Raw genomic sequence first — 27,242 nt, forward strand, 5'->3', positions numbered from 1 at the left:
CCCCTGTCACTTGGGAGAAGAGGCCAGCACCCTCCTCTCCACAACCTCCTTTTAGGTACTTGTGGAGAGCAATAAGGTCTCTCTTCAGCCTCTTCTTCTCCAGGCAAAACAACCCCAGTTCCTTCACCTGCTCCTCATAAGGCCTGTTCTCCAGCCCCTTCACCAGCTTTGTTGCTCTTCTCTGGACTCGCTCCAGAGCCTCAACATCCTTCTTGTGGTGAGGGGCCCAGAACTGAACACAGGATTTGAGGAGCGGTCTCACCAGTGCCGAGTACAGAGGGAGAATAACCTCCCTGGACCTGCTGGTCCCGCCCTTTCTGATCCAAGCCAAGATGCCATTGGCCTTCTTGGCCACCTGGGCCACTGCTGGCTCATGTTCAGTCGCTGTCAACCAACACCCCCAGGTCCCTCTCCTCCAGGCAGCTTTCTAGCCAGACTTCTCCTAGTCTGTAGCTGCACAGGGTTGTTGTGCCCCAAGTGCAGGACCCGGCATTTGGCCTTGTTAAACCTCACCCCATTGGACTCAGCCCAGCGGTCCAGCCTGTTCAGATCCCTTTGGAGCCTCCTGACCCTCCAGCAGACCCACACTTCCACCCAGCTTAGTGTCATCTTCAAACTTGCTAAGGGTGCCCTCAATGCCTTCATCCAGGTCATTGATAAAGACATTGAACAGGGCTGGACCCAGCACTGAGCCCTGGGCACACCACTTCTCACTGGCCTCCGGCTGGATTTAACTCCATTCACCACCACTCTCTGGGCCCGGCCAGCCAACCAGTTTCCCACCCATCTCCACGACGGGCTCCACTCTCCCCCCAAGGCGCCTCCCACCACCCCCCTCCCCGCCCGTGCCACGCGGTTGCCTCACGGCTCGCGCGCTGATTGGCCGCGGGGGGCGTGGCCGCAGGGCGCTTCTCGCGCTCCCATTGGCGGAGCCACCGCCCTTTCGGAATTTCCGATTGGCCCGCGGCCGCTGTTGCCGGGCAGGCGGGGCGCGGCGCACTCTACCCCCCCCCACCCCCTCCTTCCCGCGATGAGTCGGCGCTGAGGCCGCAGTCCCCGCGCAGCGCCCGCACGGACCCCGCGCCCCGACCCGCCGCCGTCACCGCAGCCGCCGCCCCGCCAGCCATGGCCTCGGCATCCGAGTGAGTGCGGGGAGCCCAGGGAGGGGAGGGGAGGCCTGGCCGTGTCTCCCATCTCCCTCACGGCGGTTTCCACCCGCCGAGGCGCTCTCGGGCCTCGCGCGTGGTCCAGCCGGGCCTCCCCTTCCCCTCCCGCCTCCAGGGCCTGAAAAGGGGGCTGCGAGAAACCCGGGAAGGGGGCTGCTCGTGAAAGCTCGAGGGAGAACGGGTGTAAACTGGAAAGGGGCCTATTTGGGCTGGATATATAAATTCTCCCCGGTGGTGGTGGGGAGGCCGTGGCTGCCCCGACCCTGGGGGCGGCCCAGGCCAGCCTGGCCCGGTGGGATGCCCCTGGGGGGTTGGAACGGGATGATTTTTAACTCCCCTTCCAACCCAAACCATGCCGTGGTTCCCTTCCAGGCCAGGCCCGCCCGTGCCTCCCGTTTCCCTCCACCCTAGGCCAGGCCTTCGTGCAGCGCCTCTCACTCGGGCCCGGCCGCGCCTCCCACCTCACTGTTTTCCCCTCAACTCGGGCTCCCAGTCCTCCCCTGGCCGTGCCCTGGCCCTGGGCTTTGTCCCCGGGTGCCACCCCGGCCTGGGGCCGCCAGAGTGACTTGGCACCGGCGGCGCAGACATGTTGTGCCTCGGCGTCGGCTGAGGCAATCGCGGGTATTTTCGTCTCCGCTGTCTCCGCCTCGCTCTGTTTTCCAGTTCCAGGCTGAGGATCGTCTTCCATCGCTCCTCAAACAAACGAGCTGGGTGGTATTGGCCTCTCGGCTCCCGGCCACGTCGTTGCCCCGCAAGAAAATAGAACCCAAAGATAAATTTCCCAAATCCAAGAATACTTCAAGTGACTTTCTGGCCCTGCCAGAAGCACTTTCGGGCCACTCGGTGGCCGTTGTTTATGTTCTCCTTTTCTTTTGCAACTTCTAAAATCGAGACCTGTTTGTCCCTCTTGAGTCATTCCTAGCGAGGTGTGCCAAGAGTTCCGTGTCCATGGTGGAGCATGTGAGGAAAGTGACGGCCACAGAGCCGTGTTTTGCAGCTCAGCGAGGTGAACAATGTCTTTAGAAAAGAAATTCCTACTTCAGCAGACTTGGTTTCACAAGTTAGGAATGGACAAAAGTTACTCTGCAACTGGAAACCAGTTACTTTTTGATTGGTGATTTTGTCAGCCATCTTGCTGAATGGAGCTTTAGCATAGCGAGTGGCATTGCAAGAGCTCAGAGAGTGCGGTTTCTGAAGGGATTCTTGTTTGCGTGTGCCTACCTGTCCGAAACAGTGTTCGGGAGCTTGGCATCTTGAGTACAGGCATGAGCTCACTGCTGGGTTGTCATGTGCTGGTCCAGTGAGAGGTTTTTTAAATACTTCCCCGTTCAGTCTGTAACAGGATGTTCAGGGTGGTTAAGAAGCTGCTGACAGGTTTTGTCTCGGAAGTGAACTCATGAGGATATTGAAGAAAAGACACACCAGTGGACAGAAGGCATGACCATTTTCACTTTCATTACTGCAGCTGGAATCAGTTTGAGTTGGTGCCTTTTCTCTGTATTTTTAGCACTGATTTGCAGGAATAACTTATTTCCTTAGTTTAATTGGAGCTTTGGAGGTTGGTAGTTGGTTCCAGAAAAATCACTAATTGGTAATTACTTTCTGCCCTCTCTCTCCCTACCCTCCACCATAATGTGTGGCCTCTGAGCGTTGTCACATGCTGAAGGAGGAGAGCTCTGATACAAAGAAAACCGTTGAAGTGGTATGAGTGAAGTGATATGAGCTGTAGAGAGTGGTGCTCCCCCTTCCTTGTGTCAGGTTGGGCTGCTGGAGTGCTTTACTCCAGCTACTCCGGGAGAAAATGGGGCTTAGGATGGGGACCAAGAGCCTGTTATTTTTGTCTTTAGGGCTGGTACGTGTGTGCTTCAGTTGTATTGATATCTTGTGCTTTATGTGTAAGTTTGGCCGTTAGCTGTGCTGAGGATTATGTCCTCACTTCTGGCCTCTGTCTAGGTGCAAGCTTGATGCAGGCTTTGAATTTCCTTCTAATCCCAAAAGAAGCTCCAAGGCTATGTTTTGTGTTCAGTTTATCCCTTTGTTAAATACATGAAAGAAAGGAGCAAGTAAGTACATGAAAGAAAGGAGCGAGAGGGGAAGTGTGTTAGGGAGCTGGGGAGGTGATCCAGAGGGCTTCCACTGGGCCCTCTCTGGTGGCAAACTCGTTGAGGAGCTTTAACGATTACCTAGGTTAGCTCTCTGCCCTGCCCTTTGCCAGAGTTTAGCAACACACATAGGGAAATTGGCAGGAGAGAGCCCCAACCCATGCCTGGGGCTTTTCTGCTTAGTGTTTTCAGTTCAGTCTCTCCTTTACTGGTGCACAGATGCTGGGGTTTGTCTGAGTGTGGCTGAGATGTACAGGCGTATTTTGCTCCATCACCTCAGTTATGGCACGAGGAGCCCCCAGGAGAGATGCAGTGAGGGGAATGGTGATGATAATAATGCTCTTCTAAATTGCTGCTGGAGGATGGGGAGTGCTTCTCCGTCTTAAGTCCTTACCCTTTTTTGTAGGAGAAATAGTATCACTCTCCTGTGTAGCTGGCATGTAACACCTTGTGTTTTTGCCTATGGAACATCTAGATCAGGTATCTGAAGCTGACCCCACGCATTTAGATGCCTGTGTGCTGTTTCTTCCAGACCTTTATTCCATTTTTAATGCCTCCAGGCTTTTTGACTGCTTTAAGTGGAGTAATGTGTTGACAACATTGATCCAGCACTTACTCTCTTACTTAGGAAACTGCAGATTCAGTTCTTCAGTGCTAAAACTTGTCTTATGCTTAGCAGAACCAGACAGAATTCTTCCTGTGCTCATCAGCACTGCTGTGTGTCCAGAGGTATCTAAATTTTCTTTCCAGATTGATACAGTTTTTGGTTTATTTATAGTTTTGGTCCAAAAGCTTCTGCTTGCTGCCCTGTTCCTCTTCTGTTTTTCATCTTGTGTCCCAGACTGTTTTTCAGACATCCCACATCCCGAGACACAGCTAGTCAGTTTCAGTGACAGTTTATGTAGCTGAAGTCTGGCAGTGGTCGCTTATTAAGAGGACTTTGGAGCCACATCTCATGTGTGGAGGGGTATGAGTTATATTCACACTTTGAACCGGCTGAACAAGGGTATTGTTTCTTCCTGATGTCCCTTAGCTCGAGTTTTAAAGTCTTCCTGCTAAATTTGCAGTGGCCAGGAGCTAATTCTGAGACGAAGTCCTTACGAGCAGGTTGTGAGGTCTATGCACTGTTTTAACCACAGGATCCTGTCTAGCCTGACAGTTTACTGGTACAGTTTTCTTATTGCATTCTCAGTTTTCCTGGAAATTCCGTACTTTTTAGGGCTCTACCACATCCACATTTTAGGTTGAAGATGGAGTTCATGAACTCTCTACCGGATGTGTCCAGCAGCCTTTCTTGTGTCTTTTTGGGTTCAGAGTATTGGATCTGTAACATCTCATGTGGAAAGATGTCTTGCTTCTTGCACTGTTAAAGAAAAGAGGAAAGGGGCTACATTCACAGTGCTTGCTGTCCAGGAAAAACATGCTCTGCAACTCCTCCTTTTTTTTTTTTTTCTCTTTCAGTTTATGCTGTCTGTCATTTGCAATGTGCTTCCTGTGTTACCAGGTCTATGCAGAGCTTGAAAACCTCTTAGAAACAAGCTGGCTGCCCTTGTGGGCTTGTTTGGTATTGTTCCTCCTTTTATATGTTGCAGAAAGGAGCTAGGACCAGATAGCCTGGCTCAGAAAAACCTCTGTCCTGGGGGGTGGGGGGACCTGGTGTAACATCACACTGCAGGTATGTCACCCCTCCCTGATGGACTTCTGAAAATGTAGTGAGCGTGCCAAGTGACGCACGGCCGCTGCGGTCTGTATTCACGCTGTGCAGCTGCTTGCCTGGCTACTTCTACTCAGGGTTTGATTTCTTCTGGTTATTTTGTCCATAAGAGAGCAAAATGGAGCCAAACTGCATGGCCAACACCATTGTCCAGGAAGCTTCCTGCTCTTTGCCAGTGCTTGCTGCTTGCTTAGGACAAAGGAAGACTATTTTCTTTGTGAGAGTCAAGGCAAAGTCAGGCTGAGCAGAGTTTTCTGTTCTGACATTAGACACTGGCACATCTGGAATACTTGGAGAGTGCAGTTAGGCACCCACCAAGGGAAGTTACATCAGTCTGCTGCTGTTGCAGTTGGTTGATGTACAGCTTCTGAGAGCTTTTCAGGAGTCAGTCGGTTCAAATTCACATTTCTTTCATAGAGTGAATTATTTCCTGCGCTAGATTTGAAGGAAGACGCTTAATCTGCCCTTCTTCAATTTCTTTGCTGTTTGATTTGCTCTATTTTGTCAAGGCAAACAGATTTTCTGTCATATTGCTTGTGGTGTAGTGTGCTACAGCTGCATTGTTTTATGGAAGGGTGCTTGTATTCTGAAAAAAAAAGAGGAGAGAACCCCATTTTCCATGAGTGCTCAAATAGTTCTACTGGCTTGTTAGGTTTAACTAAAAGGGCTCGACAGGCTAAACTCTTACAACTCTTCCGGTCAGGGGAGCTACAGTATTGTCCTTTAATTCCACTGTTTATCTGGGATTTGACACCAAATAGACTTGAACTTTTGCTTTGGTGGCAGTGGTTACATGTGATTTCAGATGAGTCCGACTAATTCTTTGAGGCAAAACATCTTACAGTCAGCAACATCCCACTGAGCACTTCTTTTCACAGACAGCTTCGTGGCCATTTCCATTGGAGGCTGGTAAAGTAGTTGTATTTACTGACAGAAAATATCGTGCTTTGAACTCCCGCAATGAGTGCCTGGGAAAAATGTTTTCCTTTGTCTTGCAAACCAGTGTAGTGTTTAAAAAGACATGTTGACAAAGAAATCTGTAGAAGATGTAGATGGAAACAGGACTTGTTCTGGGAAAACATAGTTCCCTGAAAGAGGGGAGCATTATCACTCAGACTCACAATTTCTGTTTTCCTCGCCAGTTCCAAAGCGGATGACTTGTCGACTGCTATTCTGAAGCAGAAGAACAGGCCTAATCGGTTAATTGTTGATGAAGCCATCAATGAAGATAACAGTGTTGTGTCTCTGTCTCAGGTGCGTCATCTATGAAAAAACATTTAATCTCGTAATTCACAAGCTGTTGCTGTGTGTTAACTTGAAATGCAACTTTGCAGTGTGAATCTAGGTGTTCGTGCAGAAGCTGCAGCATTTACAAGTGGGGTTTGTCTTGTTTTGTATCATTCTACCATAAAATGTATTTTGATTTTCAGCTTGTGGGATTGGGTTGAGCTTGTCTGGCTGCAGGATTAACTCTTGACTAGTGTAGTGGGAGCCTCTGTCCCTGTGGATTTAATGTATTACTTCCAAGATGTAGTTTGCTAATGTCAAGCAACTCTGCTTCAAACTTTTGTTTTGTCAAAGCTTATTTTAATGCTCTTGCTGTTCACAGGCAAAAATGGATGAGTTGCAGCTGTTCAGAGGAGACACTGTCCTGCTGAAAGGAAAGAAGAGAAGGGAAGCAGTTTGCATTGTTCTGTCGGACGATACCTGCTCAGATGAGAAGATTCGCATGAACAGGGTTGTGCGCAACAACCTGAGAGTGCGCCTGGGTGATGTGATCAGGTGAGCACTCACAGAATGCCAGGTTGGAAGGGGCCTCTGGGATCATCTGGTCCCACCTTTAGGATGATCCATAGTTTAAATGAGTTGGCCCAGAGCCTTGTCAGCCTGAGCCTTTAAAGTGTCCAGTGGAGAGGAATCCACCGCTTCCCTGGGGAGATTTTTCCAATGTTTTGGTACAAAAAGTAGTTACTATTACAAAAAGTGGAATATTTTGATTTAAGCTAAAGCACAGTTAAGTTTTGTCTAAGCAGTTGTGGTTTTTTGAAAGTTAGACAGAATATCCATCAGGTAGCGTGTTTTCTTTCTCTGATAATGTTGTCTTTAAAATGCTGTTTTACAGACACTGCTCCTTTTTTTTTGAAAATTACAATGCCTTGTGTGAAGTATGATATGTGCTGAACAGATGTGTTTTCTTCTGTAATCACCTCTGTTTAGAGTTTTCGTCTTATCTCAATGGCAGGGTCAAGCAGAGAGCTGGGGCCAGCTCCAAATTAGCAGGATTTTTGACTGTTTCATAATGTTAAAATTAAGCCGTGGAAAGTAATAGAATATGCATAAGATTTCTGGGAAAACTTATACATATGCATGTAAGAGGGAAATACTTTCTGTAACAAGCCTTTGTCTTGTTGCACCCATTTGATAGAGATCACTCCCTTGTGCTGCTCAGGCCTGATAAAGGATGCTTGCTTTCTAAAACTCAAAAATGAGTCTTAGTTTTATTTGCTGGCATTTTCAGTATCATTTTAACTGTTCTCATGTTGAAAAATTTTCTTCTGAAATCAAACTGGAATCTCCTCAGGAGGAAATTATACCCATTACTCCCTGTCTTTTCCACGTCACTCGTAAAAAGGTAGTCTTCATCTGATTGGTAGACAACCTTTATGTACTGGTATATGTGGTCCCTCTCAAGGTTGAACAAAGCCAGTTCTCTCAGGCTTACTTCGTTTGGAAGGTTTGCCAGTCCTTTGATCGTCTTCGTGGCCCTTCTCTGGACCCTCTCCACATCTTTTTTTATATAGCAGGGACCAAAACTGGACCAGTTTGCCAGCCTTTGCCTAAACAGTTTGTGTGCTGGCTTTGAATTGATCATCAGTAGCAAAGGCAGCGTGTGCAGGGTGTATCTTTGGGTCTTCCAGAGGAGATCACAGAAATGTTTTCAAGCGCATGTCTTACACAGAGGATCTCCATTCACTTCTGCTTGTGTTTCTGGATGTTTGCACATGGCGATTAATACAAAAAAAATATGCTAAAGATTCCTGAAGTCCCTTCAGGAGTCCAGATCCTGTCATTAAATGGAGTGGTTCATTTATCCCACTGTCACAGCTGTCTTCCCAAATTTCTTTTGTCAGGTAAACCTGCAGACTTTTCTTATCTAAATTTTTAGTGTCTACACTGTTAACTGGGGCAGGTGTTAAGCAGTGTTGTAATTGGTCTCATAGTGTTTGAGTTGCCCTATGGCAAACAGCAGTTAAAGTTTGCTGGAAATGCATGACACAAACATGGAGCAGCCAAATAGCAAGATTAAAAATCCCTGAAGATTTTTTTTTTATTTTCCCATTTTTGCTCTAAGAAAAACTTTCAAAATAGGAGTGCTTTAAAAGTGTTGCAAGGATTTTGTTGGGCAGTGCTTGCAGAAGGCCATGGGAAGGCACTGAAGAGCACATCTCTGCTTGTGGGAGACAGGTTCCATTCTGTTATAGGAGTCGGGGACCCCAAGTATGTGAGCGTTCCTGAAACATAAAATGCTGGTTTGCAGGCTTGGATATGGGAGGGCTGACAGATCCTCCTCCTGAGCTTCATCCGTATGTGGAATATCCCCATGTTCTAGGAAATGCAAGCATGGTTTGTGGCACTGGATTTTCTGGCATGATATTTGGAATAATCTTTAAATGCAACATGTGTTTCATAAAAAATGTATAGAGAGAAATGAGGCTGTTCCGCCCATCCCATTACTACTACAAAGTGCAAATTTTAAACAGCGCTGTCGTTGGAACAGAACAGTTTTGTGCCAGTCTGTGGATGTGTAACCAAGGTGAACCCTTACTTTAACCTGATTTGAGATTGCTGTTGTAATCCTTTCTAGTGTGACAGTTCAGCCTGTGCTGTATCCGTGGGACTGTCTCTGGTGGTTCTCAGCCTCTCAAATGCCTTATATCAATTGTCTTAGCTGTGTTGTGAGGGTCAAAAAACTTTCATACCTCTTGCCCTCAAGTTTTTCTTGCTGATGTACAGCTGCTGATTGCATTGAAATTCTGTGTCCTGGTTTCCGCCAAAATCCAGATTCATGCACTAATCACTTTCTGCCTCTGGTCTTAGAACTGTGTTCCTTCTGGGGCAGTCTCTTCCTTTACCCTTTCTGCTGTGCACTCTCTGTAAAGTGTGGGAGAGGAATCTGTTAAGGATCTCAAGCAAAGTCAAGTATGAAAAGTCACAGGCACAGCTGCAGTTCCACGATGGCTTTCCTCAGCTGGCAAAGCCTGTTTGAGCCGTCTGCCACAACCTGATACTCTGAGCTATCGCAACACTGCAAAAATAATCTCCAAAGTGTCCATTTCAAAAGAGGGAAAGGGCCTCCAGACCCAGATATCAGCCCCACAGTGTGGGCCTGGCAGACACCTGATTGCAGGCTGTTTACCCCTGATTGGTGCTGTGAGGGCCTTGTTCAGAATCAAGGTTACCAGCAAGAGGAGTCCTGGGCTACGTAGCAGGGCATAAGAGGTTGGGGAAGGAAGAAGGATCTTCCACAGCTCCTTTTCCCTTACAGCTGGTGCATCAGTAGCTCCTTATTGAAACAAAAGTTAGTTCATGACTCTCGCAGGTCTTCAGGCTGTGTTAGTCACTTGTGAATGTGCCTTGAGGATGGTGAAGGGTCTACAGAAGAGCAAGGGGTGGGAAGAAAGAATGAAAATCCTTGGTGGTCTTGGATAGGGCTAGGAGGAGTAAAGCGGAGAGTGTTGTAAAGAGTGGCTCTTGATGGGCGTGATTTTTGCCTTATCAGCTGTGAAATGTTCATATACAGGTGGGAAGTCTCACTGAGGCTTTGGAGGATCTGTTCTGGCATCGATACTGGCCTAGGAGAGGACTTCACTGCCCTGTCCTTGGAAGTCCAGCCTGATGTGGCTAACTGGACTTTTCTTCTCTTGCAGCATCCAGCCTTGCCCAGATGTGAAATATGGCAAACGTATCCATGTGCTGCCAATTGATGACACAGTAGAAGGGATCACGGGGAATCTGTTCGAGGTGTATCTCAAGCCGTACTTCCTGGAGGCATACAGACCCATCAGAAAAGGTAATGGTGCTTGAACTGAAGTCCTGATGACAGCAAGCGTGAGCTATTCCTGAAACTGAATAAAGAGGATTTCCAGAGGTTTGCACAGCTTTCTGTGAAGCATCAGACTGGCATCTGTGGAGTGATATTTTGCTGGTGCTGGTTTAATTTTTTCTAATCTTCGGAAGAAAGGGTGGTATCTAGTGCTGGCTGGCAGAGCAGCTTGGTAGTTCTGTGGGGTTTTTGGTACTTGAGATGGAACAGTATCAAAAAAGGCTCAGGTAGAATGCTGGAGAAAACCTCATTAAACTAAGTTGCTGCAACTTGATGGAACTGGTTTGTTGCCCATGTGTTAATTGATTGATTTGGTATACCAGCTGGCACTCTGACCAAATTAACTTCTTCAATATAATTTAATTAATAACTGCTTAGAAAACCAAATAAACTTCTAACTAGAGTTGTGCCATCAGCACTTCTGCTGGAGCACATGTGTACTAATGCAGCATAAATGCAAGCTGAAGTTATCCAGCTTCTGTAGCCCTGTTTAGCCGGGAGTCATAGTGCAGTGTTGTATATTGCTCTGCTACTGGAGGCAACTGTTTACAGCTAGTAACAGCTAGTTAGAACAACTTCAAAATGTATTTTTATTAAGTTAAGACTTTTTGCTTGCTTTAGAAATACTGAATTGAAACTGAATGGAAAAGAAATGTGAACCCTTGCCTTTGTGTTTGAGCAGAGTATTCTTCTCTATTGTTTGCTGGTTCTGTTTGCTTTTTTTGTTACTGGGTGAAATTTGAGAACTTCAGCTACTGTGTGTCTAAACGATGCTCATGTAGTCACAGAGCCTGCAGCTTCGGAATTTAAAATGCATCGCTGTTTAAAAATGCCAGCAGTTTGTGCCTGTGTAACCCACTTCCTTGTTCTGTTAGGCTGTTGGTAGTACATGGGTCAATGTTTTTCAGACCCTGATTGCAGCAGGCTACTGAAATGTGGGGTTTTACAGGTGACATCTTCCTGGTGCGTGGAGGTATGCGTGCAGTGGAGTTCAAAGTGGTGGAGACAGATCCGAGTCCCTACTGCATAGTTGCTCCAGACACGGTGATCCATTGCGAAGGAGAGCCCATCAAACGAGAGGTGAGCAGAATGCTGCCACACCATTCTCCTGCTGAATCTCCTTTGTCTAAGATCTGTTTCCATGAGAGTCCTTGAGAGCAGCAGTGTTTGCAGTTCCTGTTTTGGCATTTTGAGCATTGAATTTAATGGTTAGAAACTCTGGTTTTGGGAGATGAGCTGCTGCTGAATGCACATAAATGTACTTCCTGTGTCCTTTCTCATATGCTGAGACAGCACCAGCACATAGGTTTGCTGATGAGACGCTATACTTTGGCAGCAGCTGGTTTTGCATCTGCTTCCAGATATCTCATGCTGGATTTAGACGCATCTTTTAATTCCAAAGTTGCCTTAATCCATAGCGAAGAGAGCTTACAAGGTTGTTGAGTTTCATGCCACTTGAAAAGAGAGAAATCAATGCTTTTTCAGTAAGAAATTTGAAGTTTCGAAGTTGTTGATGTTAAAAATAAATTTCCCTAGTCCCTTAAGGTTTCTGGCCTTGAGTGTCCCAGGCTTGAGGGAGGCTGAGTGCCTTGTCTGTCAGGTCTTGTCATCTTGCCCTTACAGAGTAGGAAATCTCAGAGGAAAGAGCTACAGTGGCTGTACACTTCCTAAAGTCTACCTGCAGATGGGGGTGAGTGCTGGTTTGTTGTTAACTGCCTTCTGCCAGGGTCACTGCTATGTGACATGTGTGAGACTGCGTCTGGGCACAGTTTGGGTTCTTAAGGACGCAGCAGGGAAAGTGGGAGCGAGTTCAGTCAAGGCCACCAGAATGGTCAGAATGAATGAGGAGGGGTATTGCAGCCTCAAGAAGGGAAGGCAAAGGGGCAGGCTAACTGTTAACTGCCTGATTGGAGAAAGTAGAGGAACAGGGTCTTCTGAGAGCCTGTGCTCAGGGACATGACTAGAGGTGGTGACATAAAGCTGGACTAAGGGAAATTTTCAGTAGATACTAGGAAAAAGTTTTCCACCAGCCGTGGAACAGGGCCCAAAGAGGGCGGCTATCTCCAGACCCAGAGACCTTCATTGCTTGGTATGGCCATACCCCCAGTGACCTGCTTGCAGTAGTAGTTCCTGTTTGTGGAGCTTGAACTGAGCCCTGCAGAGGTTCTGGGCTGTGTTTACTTTATTGTCTTAGTGTGGCCTAATTACAGATTAGTTACAGGTAACTAAGGCCATTAGATATTTGGGCAGCCAAATGAAAGGATGCTGTAGAGATGTGCTGTAAGAGTTGGTTACAGTTGATGTTCTCCATATATCTGGGTCTTAATATTCTCTGTTAATTTGAGTCAATCTCATAGAATCATAGAATCACTAGGTTGAAAAGGACCCACTGGATCATCGAGTCCAACCATTCCCATCAATCACTAAACCTTGTCCCTCAGCACCTCATCCACCCACCTTATAAACACCTCTAGGGAAGGTGTTGCAACCACCTCCCTGGGCAGCCTGTTCCAGTGCCCAATCACCCTTTCCATGAAGAATTTTTTCCTGATGTCAAGCCTGAACCACCCCTGGCGGAGCTTGAGGCCATTCCCTCTTGTCCTGTCCCCTGTCACTTGGGAGAAGAGGCCAACTCTCTCCTCTCCACAACCTCCTTTCAGGTAGTTGTAGAGAGCAATAAGGTCTCCCCTCAGCCTCCTCTTCTCCAGGCTAAACAACCCCAGCTCTCTCAGCTGTTCCTCGTAAGACTTGTTCTCCAGCCCCCTCACCAGCTTTGTCACTCAAGTGATTACCAATTGGCCGTCTCTAATAATGAAATAAACAGAAACACATGAAACAAAATATATAAACTATAGCATTTTATTATTTAACTACTACTGGCTATGTTTAAAGACTGTATCCTCCTTCATGTCGGGACCCATCATTCTGACGGTTCTAACTGAAAAGGTCTTTGAACATGATCATTTTCCTTTCAAATATGTGATACACCAGCATTCTATAGTGTGACACTTCAGCTTGCTCTGCAGAGCAGCTGTTCATATCATGAAGAAAACAAAAAGAATGAAGACCTCCACTTCCAAAAGAGTTGTGGTAAGCTCCAGAACTTTGTTGCTACTTCAAGGCCTGTTATTTAACACATACAAGGATAAAAACTGGTCCAAAACTGAAAACTATTCCTCTCACAGCAAGTAATATTATATGTAACAGATATACCATCTATATCAAAATATCAAGCACATATCAAGTACATCAAGACTCCTTTGTCTGCGGTCAGTGTTCTACCTGATTAATGCTTTGTTCATTGAGTGATGTTAGTGATATCACTGGGATATTTTGCAATGTAAATTACTTTTGATTTTGAATAAGGGTGACAGGATCACCCTCAAACAGGATAAAATCTCAAAAGAGAACACTACATCTAAAAGCTGTGTCACACCCCAAGGTAGACAGAGTAGGACCCAGAATTGTATTTAAACATTCAGTTTATTACCTGTAATGTTACAATTCTAAGTCAAGAATATAAGCTTGACTCTAGACCAATATTAGCATCCTATAAGGGTTTGAAAAAGGACTGTATGACCTGTATGGAGTTCAGTGATAGAGTCTTTAGATGTTTCCTCGAAGCTGCTCTAAGTGAAGTTTCTGCAAATACTCTGGTGCTTCTGGATTGTTGACGTTGGTGGAGGGTCTCAGGCCAACTGAGAGGGAGCTCCAGTTAGTGCTTGCTCCTTTGATTCTCTTACAATCCGTTCTGGAGTGATAGCATATGGGGTGCCAGTCGGCCCATCTCCTTTTATCTTTAGTCGGTGGTGACGGTGGTAGGGGACAGAGTGGATTGCAGTGCAACCCCCACCTATGCGTAGGAATCTAGAGCTCCAGGGTCATAGATCAGGATGTTTCCATCATAAGAAACTCATAGTATTTCTGTTCACAAATCTTATTAATACTTTTGTTTTGAGGATCACCTCTGTGTCTTTGTTTTTATTCCGCACTTATGATGTACCTCTGCGTACGTGTGTTGGTATGTGGGGAGAAGGGGGTGACCATGGTTCAGTTTGGTCATCTTGATAGGCAGACGAGTGGCTGAGACATAATCGCATGTTCTCCCCTGCTCATCCTTGCTGCACAGATGGGCTTTGTTGTGGCCGCTGGTGTGGAGTAGCCCCCAGACCTTGGCCTGGCCCCTCTCCACCCAATGGCTCAGCAAAGCAGCAGCCCTCTTCAGCAGCTTTTGGGGACTGGGGAGATATGTCAAGCTGAAAACTGTGAGGGTGACAGCGCACTGGAACAGGCTGCCCAGTGCAGTTGTGAAATCTCCTCCTCGAGTTATTCAGTACCCAGCTGGACATATTCCTTTGCAACATGCTCTAGGTAACCCTGTTTTAGCAAGGGGATTAGACTGGGTGATCTCTGGACATCCTTCCAGTTCTGGGATTCTGTGTGATAGCTGGTGTATGTAAAGTAGGTATAGATACCCCTTACAGTTTAAGGAACAAGTATCTTCTACACTGAGCTTCATTATCATCTTTCTTAGCCACCTTGGAGGGGTTGCAGAGCTTGTTTTGTGCCGGAGTCCTTAGGGAACTGGGTGGCTGAGGCTGCCATTCAAGAGGGTGCAGTCTAGTTGCATGCAGACAGTTCCCTTTGTATGTGTGCCAATCACTAAAAAGTGATTGTAGAAGGCACCAGGAAGACTTGAAAGTGAGAATCTCAAGATGGCAAAGAAATGGCTATAAGTAAAACCCCAGATGTCTGGGTTCTGCAGACTGGGAGGGGTTGTTGAACTATTGTTTTCACTCACATGTTTAATGTATTTCCTCCTGAATAGGATGAAGAGGAGTCACTGAATGAAGTGGGCTATGATGACATTGGTGGCTGCCGGAAGCAGCTTGCTCAGATCAAAGAGATGGTGGAGCTTCCCCTCCGACACCCTGCGCTCTTCAAGGCCATTGGAGTGAAGGTAAAGCCTTCGTGTGCTCTGGATGGATCAGCAGGCTTGCTCTTGCAGATAACTCTTAGTCTCAGAGGTTTATGAGGCTTTGGGGTAGAGGGAGTAAGTAATTTGTGGGGTTTTTTTAGTGCTGGTGTTAGGAGAGTATTTTCTTACATGTTTTGGGCACAGATTGAAGTGCTGGCAACTTGTAAAGCAGAGTGATGCTTTAAGTGAGCACTGCCAGTTACTGGCAAAGTTTTTGTTTGTCTCATGCAAAGTGGTAAGGGTGTTGATAGCAATACCAGAATGGCAGCTGCTGCATGAGTTTGCATTGCAATTTTGGACTGGCTTTATCAAGTGCTTACTAGGCATTCAGGTACCATCTCACAACCTAAGCCCATTGCCTCTGTCCTCAGCCTCCTCGTGGGATCCTGCTATATGGTCCTCCTGGCACTGGTAAAACGCTGATTGCTCGAGCAGTGGCCAATGAAACAGGGGCTTTCTTCTTCCTGATCAACGGTAAGTTTTGGGTCTGCTTTGACTCTGTCCTCATTCATCTGTCTAATGTTAAGGAATGGTATTGGTAGGGCTTGTCGAGCCACGTTGTCTCCCTGACATCCTTCCTTACCTCTTTCAAGTGTGCCTCTGGGGACACTGGGAATCCATTTTTGTGAAAGCATCTGTAGTGGCACTTCCTTTATGTGTGATTATGTTGAAGGAGGGTGGCTGGAAGGCAGCGTGGCAACACAGGCATTTGTAGTTGTCTGTCTGCGTGTTTGTTTATATCAGTGAGGGCAGCACTGGGAGCGAAGTGGTGAGGTTATTCCAAGTACATGGGTGCAGGGCACTTACTTCTGTTGCTGCCATTGTGTTCTTCCATTCAGAAAAGAAACTGGTCTGTTGGGGAATTCCCTTTCCACTCAAATGAAGCACAAGACCTGTTCTGTTTCACGTAACATTAACTGGGAGGAACTTTACTGAAGGCTGTAACGAGTACCCTGGGACATATCTATGTGTGACAGAACCTCCTGCTGGTGACCCTCACCTGTAGTGGTGGAGATGGTTACTGGTTTATACCCACTAAGGATGAGATTCTGAATTGTCCTTGCTGCTTTTCTGTCCCATTTTGCAGTCGGTGCTGGGGTAGCAATATTTGAATTAAATTGTTGCTCCTCTGATTTCGGTCATGTAGACCTGCGAAGGTGATCGCAAAGTAGCGGATAGCACAACAGTGACCAGCAGTAGGGAAGTGACTTGCTTTGTATCTAAAGACATCAGATGTAAATGGGCTGGTTTTAACCATATGTTGTCTTTGTCATGTACTTCCTACAGTGTGTGGAATCTGTCACTCAATGCTAATGAGCCAGCCGTTTCTTCAGACACTTGTACTTCTATTGCATAATAAAAATAATGTTGTCAGAATTAGTGATGTGTTCTTTGCCTGCTGGTCTTGAGCCTGGAGCTGCGGGCAGTGTTGTAGACAGAGCTGGTATGAACTGGTGAGTTACCAGTAACGAAGCACTCCCAGTACCTGGCCACATGGGTAGCTCTGCTGCTGGTGCACGTCAGCCAGTAAGCAGCTTTGCGCTCCTGAGATTTGGGTTTCTTTTTCTTGGATCTTTTTGATCTTTCTCTTTACCGCTCCCATCAGCATGATGGAAAACTCTGTTAAAAACAGAATGAATCTGTAAGCCTACACCAGTGTTCAGCGATTCTAGAAAATCTCAGGGGAATGCTGTCCTTCCTTCTGGGATTGATGTGCTCACACTTCTTTAATTTTTTAATCTATTCTTTTGAGAGGAGGTGGGGTTTGGGTATTTTTTATGGTTTTGTTGTGTTGGGTTTTTTAAACTTATTTACAGAATGACTTTAAATATAAGTAGGATCTTAGAGGGGTAAGTGTATATCTGGGTAATGTAGGCTAAAGGCATCTTCAGTATCTTACGGCTTTTTCTTTCCCTGCCCTGATAATTCATCACCATATAATTTGATTGCTTCTCTTGCAAGCTAGGACTGGCATTAACAGTGTGTGGTGGCACATTACAGAGAAGCTCACCAGGTGTGAAATAGGGTAAGGAAAGAGGCAGCTAAAGGTAGCTCACTGACTAGCGCTGTGTTCCGTTAGAGTAAACAGAAAACACCAGAATAACGATAGACGATAATTCTGCATGCTGTTCTGGCCTGTTCAGCTGCAAATTTAGTGAACTCAGTTGATAGTATTTGCTTTGGCTTGAAATTTAGATTCTCCCATGTGAATGTTATACTAAAAACATTCAGCCGCGTGCCGTGGGTCCAGCTGCCTCTCCTTTGGGTGCGACAGTGCTGTTGTTTTTCAGGTCCTGAGATCATGAGCAAGCTGGCTGGTGAGTCTGAGAGCAACCTGAGGAAGGCCTTTGAAGAAGCAGAGAAGAATGCTCCTGCCATCATCTTCATTGATGAACTGGATGCCATTGCTCCCAAGAGAGAGAAGGTAAAGCAAGGTTGTAGAAGTTGAAGCAGTATGTCCTTTTTGGTACCAGCTGGTGTGAATCTCTGCCTTTGACTGCAGGGTGAAGTGATTTTGAACTTTAAGCCTGAGTTCAGTTGGACATGAGAAGAATCAAATTCAGTTCATGATGTTTCTTAACAACCCATAGCTGTTCTATCTGCTCTGGTGCAGTCCTAGATCCTATGCTGTAGAGGTTTTCATCTAACAGCTGCTTTTTCTCTCCACAGACACATGGAGAGGTGGAACGTCGCATTGTGTCTCAGCTGTTGACTCTTATGGATGGGCTGAAACAGAGAGCACATGTGATTGTGATGGCAGCTACCAACAGACCTAATAGCATTGACCCAGCACTCAGGCGATTTGGTAATGTCAACTGCAGTCTCTTTCTGTGTATCACAAACTTTGTTATGGGCTGTGCTTCAGGGGCCTTGGAAGGATTGAGCAGAAGCTGGTACTAAATGTCTTCTGTGTGTTGTGTAAACTATTGACTTGTCTCCAGCTGCTTGTTTGAAATTCATTCAGAGGATTGCAACCTTTGGTATCCTTTTCTATGCTGTGTTAGGTTAGAACTTGCAGAAATAGAGGTGGAGAAGTGTGCCAGCCTGTGCTAGGTGAAGCTGTTTCAGGGCTCACTGAAGGAGTACGTGCTTACAGGGATGTTCATGCCTTAGGTTACAGAAGGCTCTGAATTGTCTGATTTCACTTTCTGTTATTGATGAGAAATCTGGTAGTTTCTCATCCTTGGGGTTTTGAAACTTTGCAGTGTGGATAAATGTCTCCTGTATGACTGGTTGTTGAAGTCTGTAAAAGCAAACCAGTCAAGTGTTCAGGAGAGAACGGCCTCTTGAATATGTATCAAGGTGTTTGGATGCACTGCTTTGGCCAGAGGCACATGGTAGGTGTGCATACCTGAGCTGATGCTGCAGTAACACATAGGTTTCCTGTCTCTCAAGACACTGGGTCAATTTGTGTTTTTTGCCACTTGGGCAGTGGTGTGAAAGTTCTAAAAAATTAAATTTCTCAGTATTTGCAGACTCTTGTGCTGAGGACACAAAGGTAGAAGTAACAACGTCTCTTGGTGTGGTGGTTAAGGGAAGCATATTTTCTTATAAATGAGGTCCATAAAAAGTGACAAACGCAGCAGTCCTCTGTCATGTAATTTCAAACTCTCGTTAATACCGAACTCTCACTTTCCCTAAATGGCTTAGGCCTTTCGTCCTTCTCTGATCTGGCTCTGCTACTGTGCTGCAGAGGAGCTCAAAGTTTTCTGAAATTGTTTGTGTTTGTGGCTTGTCATCACATGTTGTTCAGCCCAAGGAAGGCAGTAGCTACAGCTCCATGCATTTACAGAACCAGCAGCTCAGTGTCTGCTTTGTACTCCCCAGGTCGCTTTGACAGAGAGGTAGATATTGGTATCCCGGATGCCACTGGGCGCCTGGAGATCCTGCAGATCCACACAAAAAACATGAAACTGGCTGATGATGTGGATCTGGAACAGGTGAGTAGTGTGCTACTAGGAAAGCTCATCTCTGTGGACAGGAGTTCACAGTGCTCTGCTCTTAATTGGAAGAGTTGTTAAGGCTTGATTGTGTACGCGTAGTTGCTCATTTAGGACAGCATGAAACAGAGTGAATGTATGATCTCTGGGCTTTCTTCGTAGTGGATCACCAGTGGCCAAAAATCCCCGCTCTTTGGAGTGGCATGGCTAAATCAAACAAACGTGTATTGGTCCACTCTGGAAGTGCCTGGCCACTGTCCTCCTGGGTTTGTTCTCTGTGGCATTCTCTTTAAAAGTAAAGTGAGCCTGAAACAGCTCATACAGAGTTGAATGGACATTGTGGTGACACTAGGCACCACGTGTGAACTAGATGGTTCCTGCAATCTCTGTCCTGTAAGGCGAACTGCAGTCCTCAGGGTTATCTTTCTGCACCTAGTCAGAATTCCGTTTGCAGTTTTGATCTCAAGTAGGAAGTGGAACAGCAATGTCTTTGCCTGTTAAATATGTGTTCTTGAATGTGCAGCAAAGCACTAATGTTTGTGTCCTCAGGAGCCTTGTTGCAGCTCCCAGTGAGGGACCAGAGTGTGTGTTGCCCTTGCAGAGTGCTTGCTTGTATCCCTGTGAGTCATAGTCAGTGCTCTGCTTGCAGGTGGCAAACGAGACCCATGGCCATGTTGGTGCTGACTTGGCTGCTCTTTGCTCAGAAGCTGCTCTTCAGGCTATCAGGAAGAAGATGGATCTCATAGACTTAGAAGATGAAACCATTGATGCTGAAGTGATGAACTCGCTGGCTGTGACCATGGATGACTTCAGGGTAATGCAGGAGGGCCCCCTCTTCCTTTGGGGTGCTATGTCTAATTGCTTATCTGAAGCAAGCTAATGTAATGTTTTTGAATTCTTATAATGCTATTTCTTCTAGTGGGCTCTGAGCCAGAGCAACCCTTCTGCTCTCCGGGAGACTGTGGTGGAGGTGCCACAGGTTACCTGGGAAGATATTGGTGGTCTAGAAGATGTAAAAAGAGAACTTCAGGAGCTTGTACAGGTAAGGGTTTCCAACAGATTTTTGCCTAGTCAGCTTGAAAATTAATAAATAAAATTAAATAATAAAAAAAAAATAATAAAAAATAATAAAATCTGGAACTTCTTCACGTTCCTGTAAGGGCTGTGAACAGGGTAAATGCAGATATTTTGTTTGTAATGGAATAAAAATACTGTGCTGTTCCAACTTAGTGAACTTGAAGAGGAAGCGGCATCAGGCTTTCCTTAGCTGAGTCTACAGTGACGTCTTTGGTGGGTGTGATGCTGTGTGCAGAAACAGTGACAGTTCTGATTCTCTTAAGCAGAGAGCAGCAGTGGGGCCACTGCTGAGAGACCTCTAACATGGTGGCTTTATATGCCAGAAAGCAAATGAAGGTTTGCATACTGAGAGCCTCTGAAGGGCTTCCCATCAGCATGGAGGTGTTCAAGGCGAAGCTGGATGAAACTTTGAGCAGTCTGATCCAGAGGAAGGTGTCCCTGCCCATGGCAGGGGCATGGAACTGGATGACCTTTAAGGTCCCTTCCAACCCAGACCATTCTGTGATTCTGTGATTAGCACTGGGGCAATTGAGAAGTAACTGTGAAGCCTTCCACAAAGGCAAAGACTGGGACAGAAAGTCCTGAATGATCTGTGGAAACTCCTGCTGGCTGCATTGGGATGGTTTGGGTTTAATTTGTTTCTTCTTTCAGTTGGTGCTGTGGAAACATCCTGTCTGTGAATAAGAGAATATGATTTTCAATCTAATTTTCTTATTTTAAAATCATACTGATCTCTGACCTTGTTGCTGAGGTCAAACACTCGCATTAGACAGCTTGGCCTCTCTGGTGGGCAGAACAAATCCTTTTCATTTACGCAGGGCAGAGTAAAGTTGAGGTTAAGTGGGCTGGAAAATTACTTGAACTGGTGCTTAGCTCTTAGAAGTAAATAGCTTGTTTGAGGCAGCTTTCAATTTAGCCATGGTGCTTTTCAAACCACTGTCTGTTTAAATACTCCAGTAACACTAAGCAGGCAGGATCTTCTGTTTAACCCATCAGAAATCTCAGACAGTCTTTCTGGTAGGAGGAGACAGAAAACTGATATAGAGAAAGGTGTCTCTGCCCATGGCAGAGGGGTTGCACCAGGTGATTGCACCCATACCATTCATGAGTCTAAGGTAGCAGCCTGTTCTGGCTTATCACCAGATACTTTTGTTTTGTTCTCATTTAGTATCCTGTGGAGCACCCAGACAAGTTCCTCAAGTTTGGTATGACCCCATCAAAAGGGGTTCTGTTCTACGGACCCCCTGGTTGTGGAAAGACACTGCTGGCCAAAGCCATTGCCAATGAATGCCAGGCAAACTTCATTTCCATCAAGGGGCCGGAATTGCTCACCATGTGGTTTGGCGAGTCTGAAGCCAACGTGCGCGAGATCTTTGACAAGGTAAATGTTTCTTCTGCTGCCCGTGCCACATGAGTGTGGAGGTACCCCCGCAACTTGGTTACCACTGTGTCTGTGTTACTGGACTGGTTCTTGCTGGTGTCTTATGCGTTTTCCCCACTTGTGCTGACCTGCTTTCCTGATGCAAGGGAATGAATGCTCTTCAGCAACGCAGCTGTTAAAATTGTTTTCTCTTGCAACAATTTGCACTAGTGTTAAAGGATGATTAGATGTCCCAGTCCCTTAGCACTGAGGCTAGTGCTAGGATGGTGTAGATATCCTCCATGTCCCTGAAAACTTGCTTTGTCCCCTTGCTAGCCATCAGCATCTGTAGTTTTTTCAGGTGGGTTCTTGTCCTGTAATGTTCATGGCTTAGAAAGGACCTCACTCCTACTCCCTGGTTGCCCTGGAGATGGCATTTTTTCTTGTCCCAGAAAGTAACTGAATGGATTATCTTGGGAATCCTTGTTCTTGTCATTGGGGAAGGTAGCAAATGAGTAAAGATGGAAGGAGAATGAGAGAGAAAAAATTAGTTGGAAGGGAACTTTGGAGGCCGTCTTGTCTAGCTATTTGTCCAGAGCAGGAACATAGCTTTGGATTTCAATCAGACTGCTCAGGACATCATCTTGTGTGCCAGAGGTGGAGAATCCCTGACCTCTATGGGCCTGTGTGCAAGTGTTTGAGCTCTCCCACTGTGCAGAATTTGTTTTCATTTATTTCTAGCTGGAATTTTTTTTGCAGACATTGGTGCCTGTGGTCTTCTCAACTTTGCAGTGCATGCCTCAAAGAAGAACCTGGCTCCCTTTTCCCTATAACTACCCATTCATTAGGTGAAGATGGCGATTTGATTTCCCCCTTCTGCGGAATATATGGGGTTCTTGGGTGCCTGAATATAACCGAGTGACGTCCTCAGATCTTGGGGGGAGAGTTCTAGTCGAGGCAAATTGGCTCCAGCTTTCCCACTAGGCATTGGAGTCACCCTCCTGGTTCACAGTGCTGCCAGCTGTGGAGAAATTCAACTTGTTGTTCAGGAGAATTTAGTGGAGGGTTTGTGTGGCAGGAGACTGTTCCGGAGTAGCTCCTCTGAGCTCTCTTTGCAGGAGCAGTGCCTCGGTACCCCTCTGACCTGCCTTAATAGTAGGCTCAGTATGGAATCAGCATGATCCTCAGCAGGGGATATTAACATGGACTAAGTGTTCTCATTTGCTTTTTCTAGGCCCGCCAAGCAGCCCCTTGTGTGCTCTTCTTTGATGAGCTGGACTCCATCGCAAAGGCTCGAGGTGGGAATATCGGCGATGGTGGTGGTGCTGCAGACCGTGTCATCAACCAGATCCTGACAGAGATGGATGGCATGTCCACCAAGAAGAACGTCTTCATCATTGGTGCCACCAACAGGCCAGACATCATTGACCCAGCCATCTTGCGCCCTGGCCGCCTGGATCAGCTCATCTACATCCCACTGCCTGACGAGAAGTCTCGGGTTGCTATCCTTAAAGCCAACCTGAGGAAATCGCCAGTTGCCAAGGTAGGATCTGCTCCCTGACTGTGTCCAGCTTGGATTTGCTGTGTGCTGCATGTACTCCTCACAGGTTGAGGACAGAGCAGAGGGCTGGTGGCTGCTCCATGTGGTAAAGAGCTGGAAAACCTTCAGTCCCTGAAGAATGGAAATGAAGAGGTGGGGGAAGGCTTGGGCTCTGAGGCCAGCTATCAGCAGAGTTGGGTGTTGGTGTGTAAGCATTCCAGGTTGTTGTCTCAGTGGAGTTCTGCCCATGGTGTGGTAACAGGAAAGCCTGTTATGGCAAGATGGAAAAGGTTCTTGTGTTCTGAAAGAAAAGGAAATGTAGAAACACAGAGGTGGGAAATGGAAATGGAAGAGGGACCATTGCAGTTAATTGTTGCTGAACTCTGTTGAAGGCAGGAGTGACATCACTTGCCTGGGGAGCCTGCAGTAATGCAGCCGATTATCGGAGAAAAGCAGACATCAAGTGGGTGTTCAGGCTTCTTTGTGCTGAGATTTCCTTTTTAGGTTCTGTTGAGAAGCTTCAAAGAAGGCCGCAGTTTTCCCTTAGTTGAGGGAGAGGAGGAGTTTGTCTTGGGCCTCCTGTGTCCATCTCTTTTTCCAGTCTGACAGTATTCAGAATCACAGAATCACTAGGTTGGAAAAGGCCCACAGGATCATCGAGTCCAACCATTCCTATCAGACACTAAACCCTGCCCCTCAGCACCTCATCCACCCATCATTTAAACACCTCCAGGGAAGGTGACTCAACCAACTCCCTGGGCAGCCTGTTCCAGCGCCCAGTGGCCCTTTCTGAGAAATTTTTTTTCGTGATGTAAAGCCTGAACCTCCCCTGGCGGAGCTTGAGGCCATTCCCTCTAGTCCTGTCCCCTGTCACTTTGGAGAAGAGGCCAGCTCCCTCCTCTCCACAACCTCCTTTCAGGTAGTTGTAGAGAGCAATAAGGTCTCTCTTCAGCCTCCTCTTCTCCAGGCAAGACAACCCCAGTTCCTTCAGCTGCTCCTCATAAGGCCTGTTCTCCAGCCCCTTCACCAGCTTTGTTGCTCTTCTCTGGACTCGCTCCAGAGCCTCAACATCCTTCTTGTGGTGAGGGGCCCAGAACTGAACACAGGATTCAAGGAGCGGTCTCACCAGTGCCGAGTACAGAGGGAGAATAACCTCCCTGGACCTGCTGGTCCCACCCTTTCTGATCCAAGCCAAGATGCCATTGGCCTTCTTGGCCACCTGGGCCACTGCTGGCTCATGTACAGTCGCTGTCAACCAACACCCCCAGGTCCTTCTCCTCCAGGCAGCTTTCCAGCCAGACTTCTCCTAGTCTGTAGCTGCACAGGGTGCAGGACCCGGCATTTGGCCCTGTTAAACCTCATCCCATTGATCTCAGCCTAGTGGTTCAGCCTGTTCAGATCCCTTTGGAGCCTCCCGACCCTCCAACAGATCCACGCTTCCACCCAGCTTAGTGTCATCCACAAACTTGCTAAGGGTGCACTCGATGCCTTCATCCAGGTCAGTGATAAAGACATTGAACAGGGCTGGACCCAGCACCGAGCCCTGGGGAACCCCACTTGTCACTGGCCTCCAGCTGGAGTTAACTCCATTTCCCACCACTCTCTGGGCCTGGCCATCCAACCAGTTTTCCACCCAGGAGTGTGTTCCCCTATCCAGGCCAGAGGCTGACAGTTTCCGAAGCAGAATGCTGTGAGAAACTGTGTCAAAGGCTTTACTGAAGTCCAAGAAGATACATCCGCAGCCTTTCCCTCATCCAGTAGCCATGTCGCTTTGTCATAGAAGGCGATCAGGTTAGTTTGGCAAGACCTGCCTTTTGTGAACCCATGTTGACTGGGCCTGATCACCCAGTTCTCTTGCATGTGATTCATTTGACCCCTTAGGGGTGGATTTAGGGTTTGACCCTTAGGGGTCAAATGTGAGCAAGCCATATCCTAAATCCACAAGTTAGCCCAGCCCTTCCTGAAGGAAACCAGTGCAGGGCATTTAGAGCTGCCTTGTGGATTCTTGGTGGTCGTCAGGAATGTGGCCTGCCTTTCTGTGTAGTTAACTTGTCCCAGAAACGGGAACTCTGACAGCTGATCTCAAAATTGGAGGAAGCTGAAGCATCACCTCGGTACCGTGGGATCTAAAGACACCTCTCTGGAGCCTGAGGTGAAGTGTTAAGGAGGCATCTTTTGGTTTTGTTTTTCACTAGGATGTCGACCTGGATTTCTTAGCCAAGATGACTAATGGCTTTTCTGGGGCTGACCTGACAGAAATTTGCCAGCGTGCCTGCAAACTGGCCATCCGTGAGTCCATAGAGAGTGAGATCAGACGAGAACGTGAGAGGCAGACCAACCCTTCCGCCATGGTGAGTGGGGCACTCCAAGCTTTCCCAGCTCATGAGGCAGGCATTCCACCTCTGTTGGTGGCTGACATGTACTGTGTTCCTCTTTGCGATCCTCAGATGGGAACAAGTAGGCTCTTGCAAGGAGTGCGGAGCTGGAGCACTTTGTTCTCCTGTGAGTGCTCCTGGGTTGCTTCATGGTCTGCTTTACTCAGAAGGCACTTGCTGCAGCCCTGGCTTGCTCTCTGCCCTCTCCAGCCCCTGCCTTAGCAGGTGTTGCAGCATCCTGGCCTGGAGGAGGCTGTGGGTGGCTGGCTGTTGGGCCATGGAACTCACCTGGGCCCTCTGTCCCACTGCAGGAAGTGGAAGAGGACGACCCGGTTCCTGAGATACGCAGAGATCACTTTGAGGAGGCCATGCGCTTTGCTCGCCGCTCTGTCAGCGACAACGACATCAGGAAATATGAGATGTTTGCACAGACTCTACAGCAGAGCCGTGGCTTTGGCAGCTTCAGGTAACTGGGGGAATTGGGGAGGGCAGCGGGGGGCAGCAGGCCCCAGAGCAGATCACTGAGCTGCTTCCACTGGGTTCTGGGTAACAAAACCCTCTTCTACTGCGGGTTCTCCTTCTCCCCAGCAGTTAGTATGGAGTGTGATAGGCATTGTCTGTGCTGCAGGTCAGTTGTAGCTGCTCTGTTAGTGCTCCTGAAGTCCCTTTCATGTTTAACATGAGCACCATGCAGCAGTGGTGTGAGCCTTTTGTGTGACCTCCCTTTATTCTGCTTGTCCTGTTTGGCGCCAGGGTGTTGACCTGGAGGGAGGATATGGTGCTGAGCGGCAGGGAGGCTTTTTAACAGCATCTCTTATCCCTTTCCGCACTGTGGCACACAGGTTTCCGTCAGGAAACCAAGGCGGTGCCGGCCCGAGCCAAGGCACAGGAGGTGGCAGCGGGGGCAATGTGTACAGCGAAGACAACGACGACGATCTCTACGGTTAACGTGCTGTCCTCGGCGGACCAAACTCCACACCAGGCCACGTTGTACAGGAAAAAATCCAATGTTCAATGGACTCTCAGCTTCTTCATTCCTCAGTCAGAACAGTGTAGCTGCACGTCAGGCTTTGTACAGGGGATGTTTTCTGCAAACACAGATCCAGACCGTTCAGTTGGGAGACAGGGAATTCACAAAGAGGGGATCCGACTTAATTTCTGAGAAATTTCTGTTCTAGTTCTATGTTGCAGAATCAGCAGTTTTAGCAATTTTAGCAAAGGGTACAACGCTAGCCTGTATAAAAAAAAGAAAAACCACAAAAATAATAAAAAAAATTAAAAATCCCACAAAACTCTATCCAGGCCCTGGACATTCCTTTGTGGCATGAAGGGGCTTGCGCTGCCTCAGGGCACTGTGGTGCAGCGTGGCACTGCTGTGGTGAGGAAGCTTCAGCACATTTCATATATCCCCTTGGCTCTTGGTGCCAGCTTGCCCGATGTCCTGTCCCATGCTCCCTGGCTGGGTTCTGATCACAGTGGTGCTTCAACCTCACTGCCTAGCTTCTTGCTGTATTTTTCCTTCTCTGTGTTACTTCTCTTTGTATTTTTATAGGAGCAGCACTGAGTCTGGTCCCGGCACAGGCACAGGAGTGGGGGGTGGGGGTCTGGATATGGGGAGCCTGCATGGGGCAGTCTCTGAAGGGCACAGAGCAGCTGTGTGCTGTCAGATTTTAGGGAGATGCAGGAGCTGAGGTTTCTGTTGGATTATGTGGCAGAAGATTGGCCCCATGCCTTTGGGTCTAAGCCACCATGTAAAGGGCAAACTTCCCCTTGTACTTTTTGGGAGTTGTGTGGGTCCCAAAGCCTGGCAGGTCTGGGAGGGCTCCATCAAACCAGCTGGGTTTAAGGGGAGAGGGAAGTCTCAGAATGGCAGAAGAATCAGACT

General features: G+C 47.3%; 2 protein-coding genes across 3 annotated transcripts in view; both read left to right on the forward strand.

Moving 5' to 3' along the window:
* Positions 1-27,242, forward strand: part of PIGO (phosphatidylinositol glycan anchor biosynthesis class O) — a 389,616-nt gene that overhangs the window by 34,860 nt on the left and 327,514 nt on the right. The gene's annotated exons all lie outside the window — the stretch shown is intronic.
* On the forward strand, positions 1,097-26,654 carry VCP (valosin containing protein). Its single transcript, XM_069880920.1, has 17 exons — positions 1,097-1,142; positions 6,125-6,236; positions 6,592-6,764; positions 9,911-10,053; positions 11,036-11,166; positions 14,915-15,046; positions 15,436-15,538; positions 17,356-17,489; positions 17,735-17,870; positions 18,893-19,005; positions 19,655-19,819; positions 19,925-20,047; positions 21,251-21,463; positions 22,677-22,985; positions 25,178-25,333; positions 25,669-25,823; positions 26,200-26,654. The coding sequence occupies exons 1-17, from the start codon at positions 1,126-1,128 to the stop codon at positions 26,303-26,305; spliced, it is 2,421 nt and encodes an 806-aa protein (XP_069737021.1). The 5' UTR covers positions 1,097-1,125; the 3' UTR covers positions 26,306-26,654.

The sequence above is a fragment of the Phaenicophaeus curvirostris genome, chromosome Z, assembly GCF_032191515.1.
Source record: "Phaenicophaeus curvirostris isolate KB17595 chromosome Z, BPBGC_Pcur_1.0, whole genome shotgun sequence".
Taxonomy (NCBI): domain Eukaryota; kingdom Metazoa; phylum Chordata; class Aves; order Cuculiformes; family Cuculidae; genus Phaenicophaeus; species Phaenicophaeus curvirostris.

Excerpts from the sequence above, each read along its gene's own strand:
- VCP (XM_069880920.1), top strand. Across the intron at positions 6,237-6,591 it reads GTGTTGTGTCTCTGTCTCAG|GCAAAAATGGATGAGTTGCA; the intron begins GTGCGTCATCTA and ends TGCTGTTCACAG. Across the intron at positions 20,048-21,250 it reads AACTTCAGGAGCTTGTACAG|TATCCTGTGGAGCACCCAGA; the intron begins GTAAGGGTTTCC and ends GTTCTCATTTAG.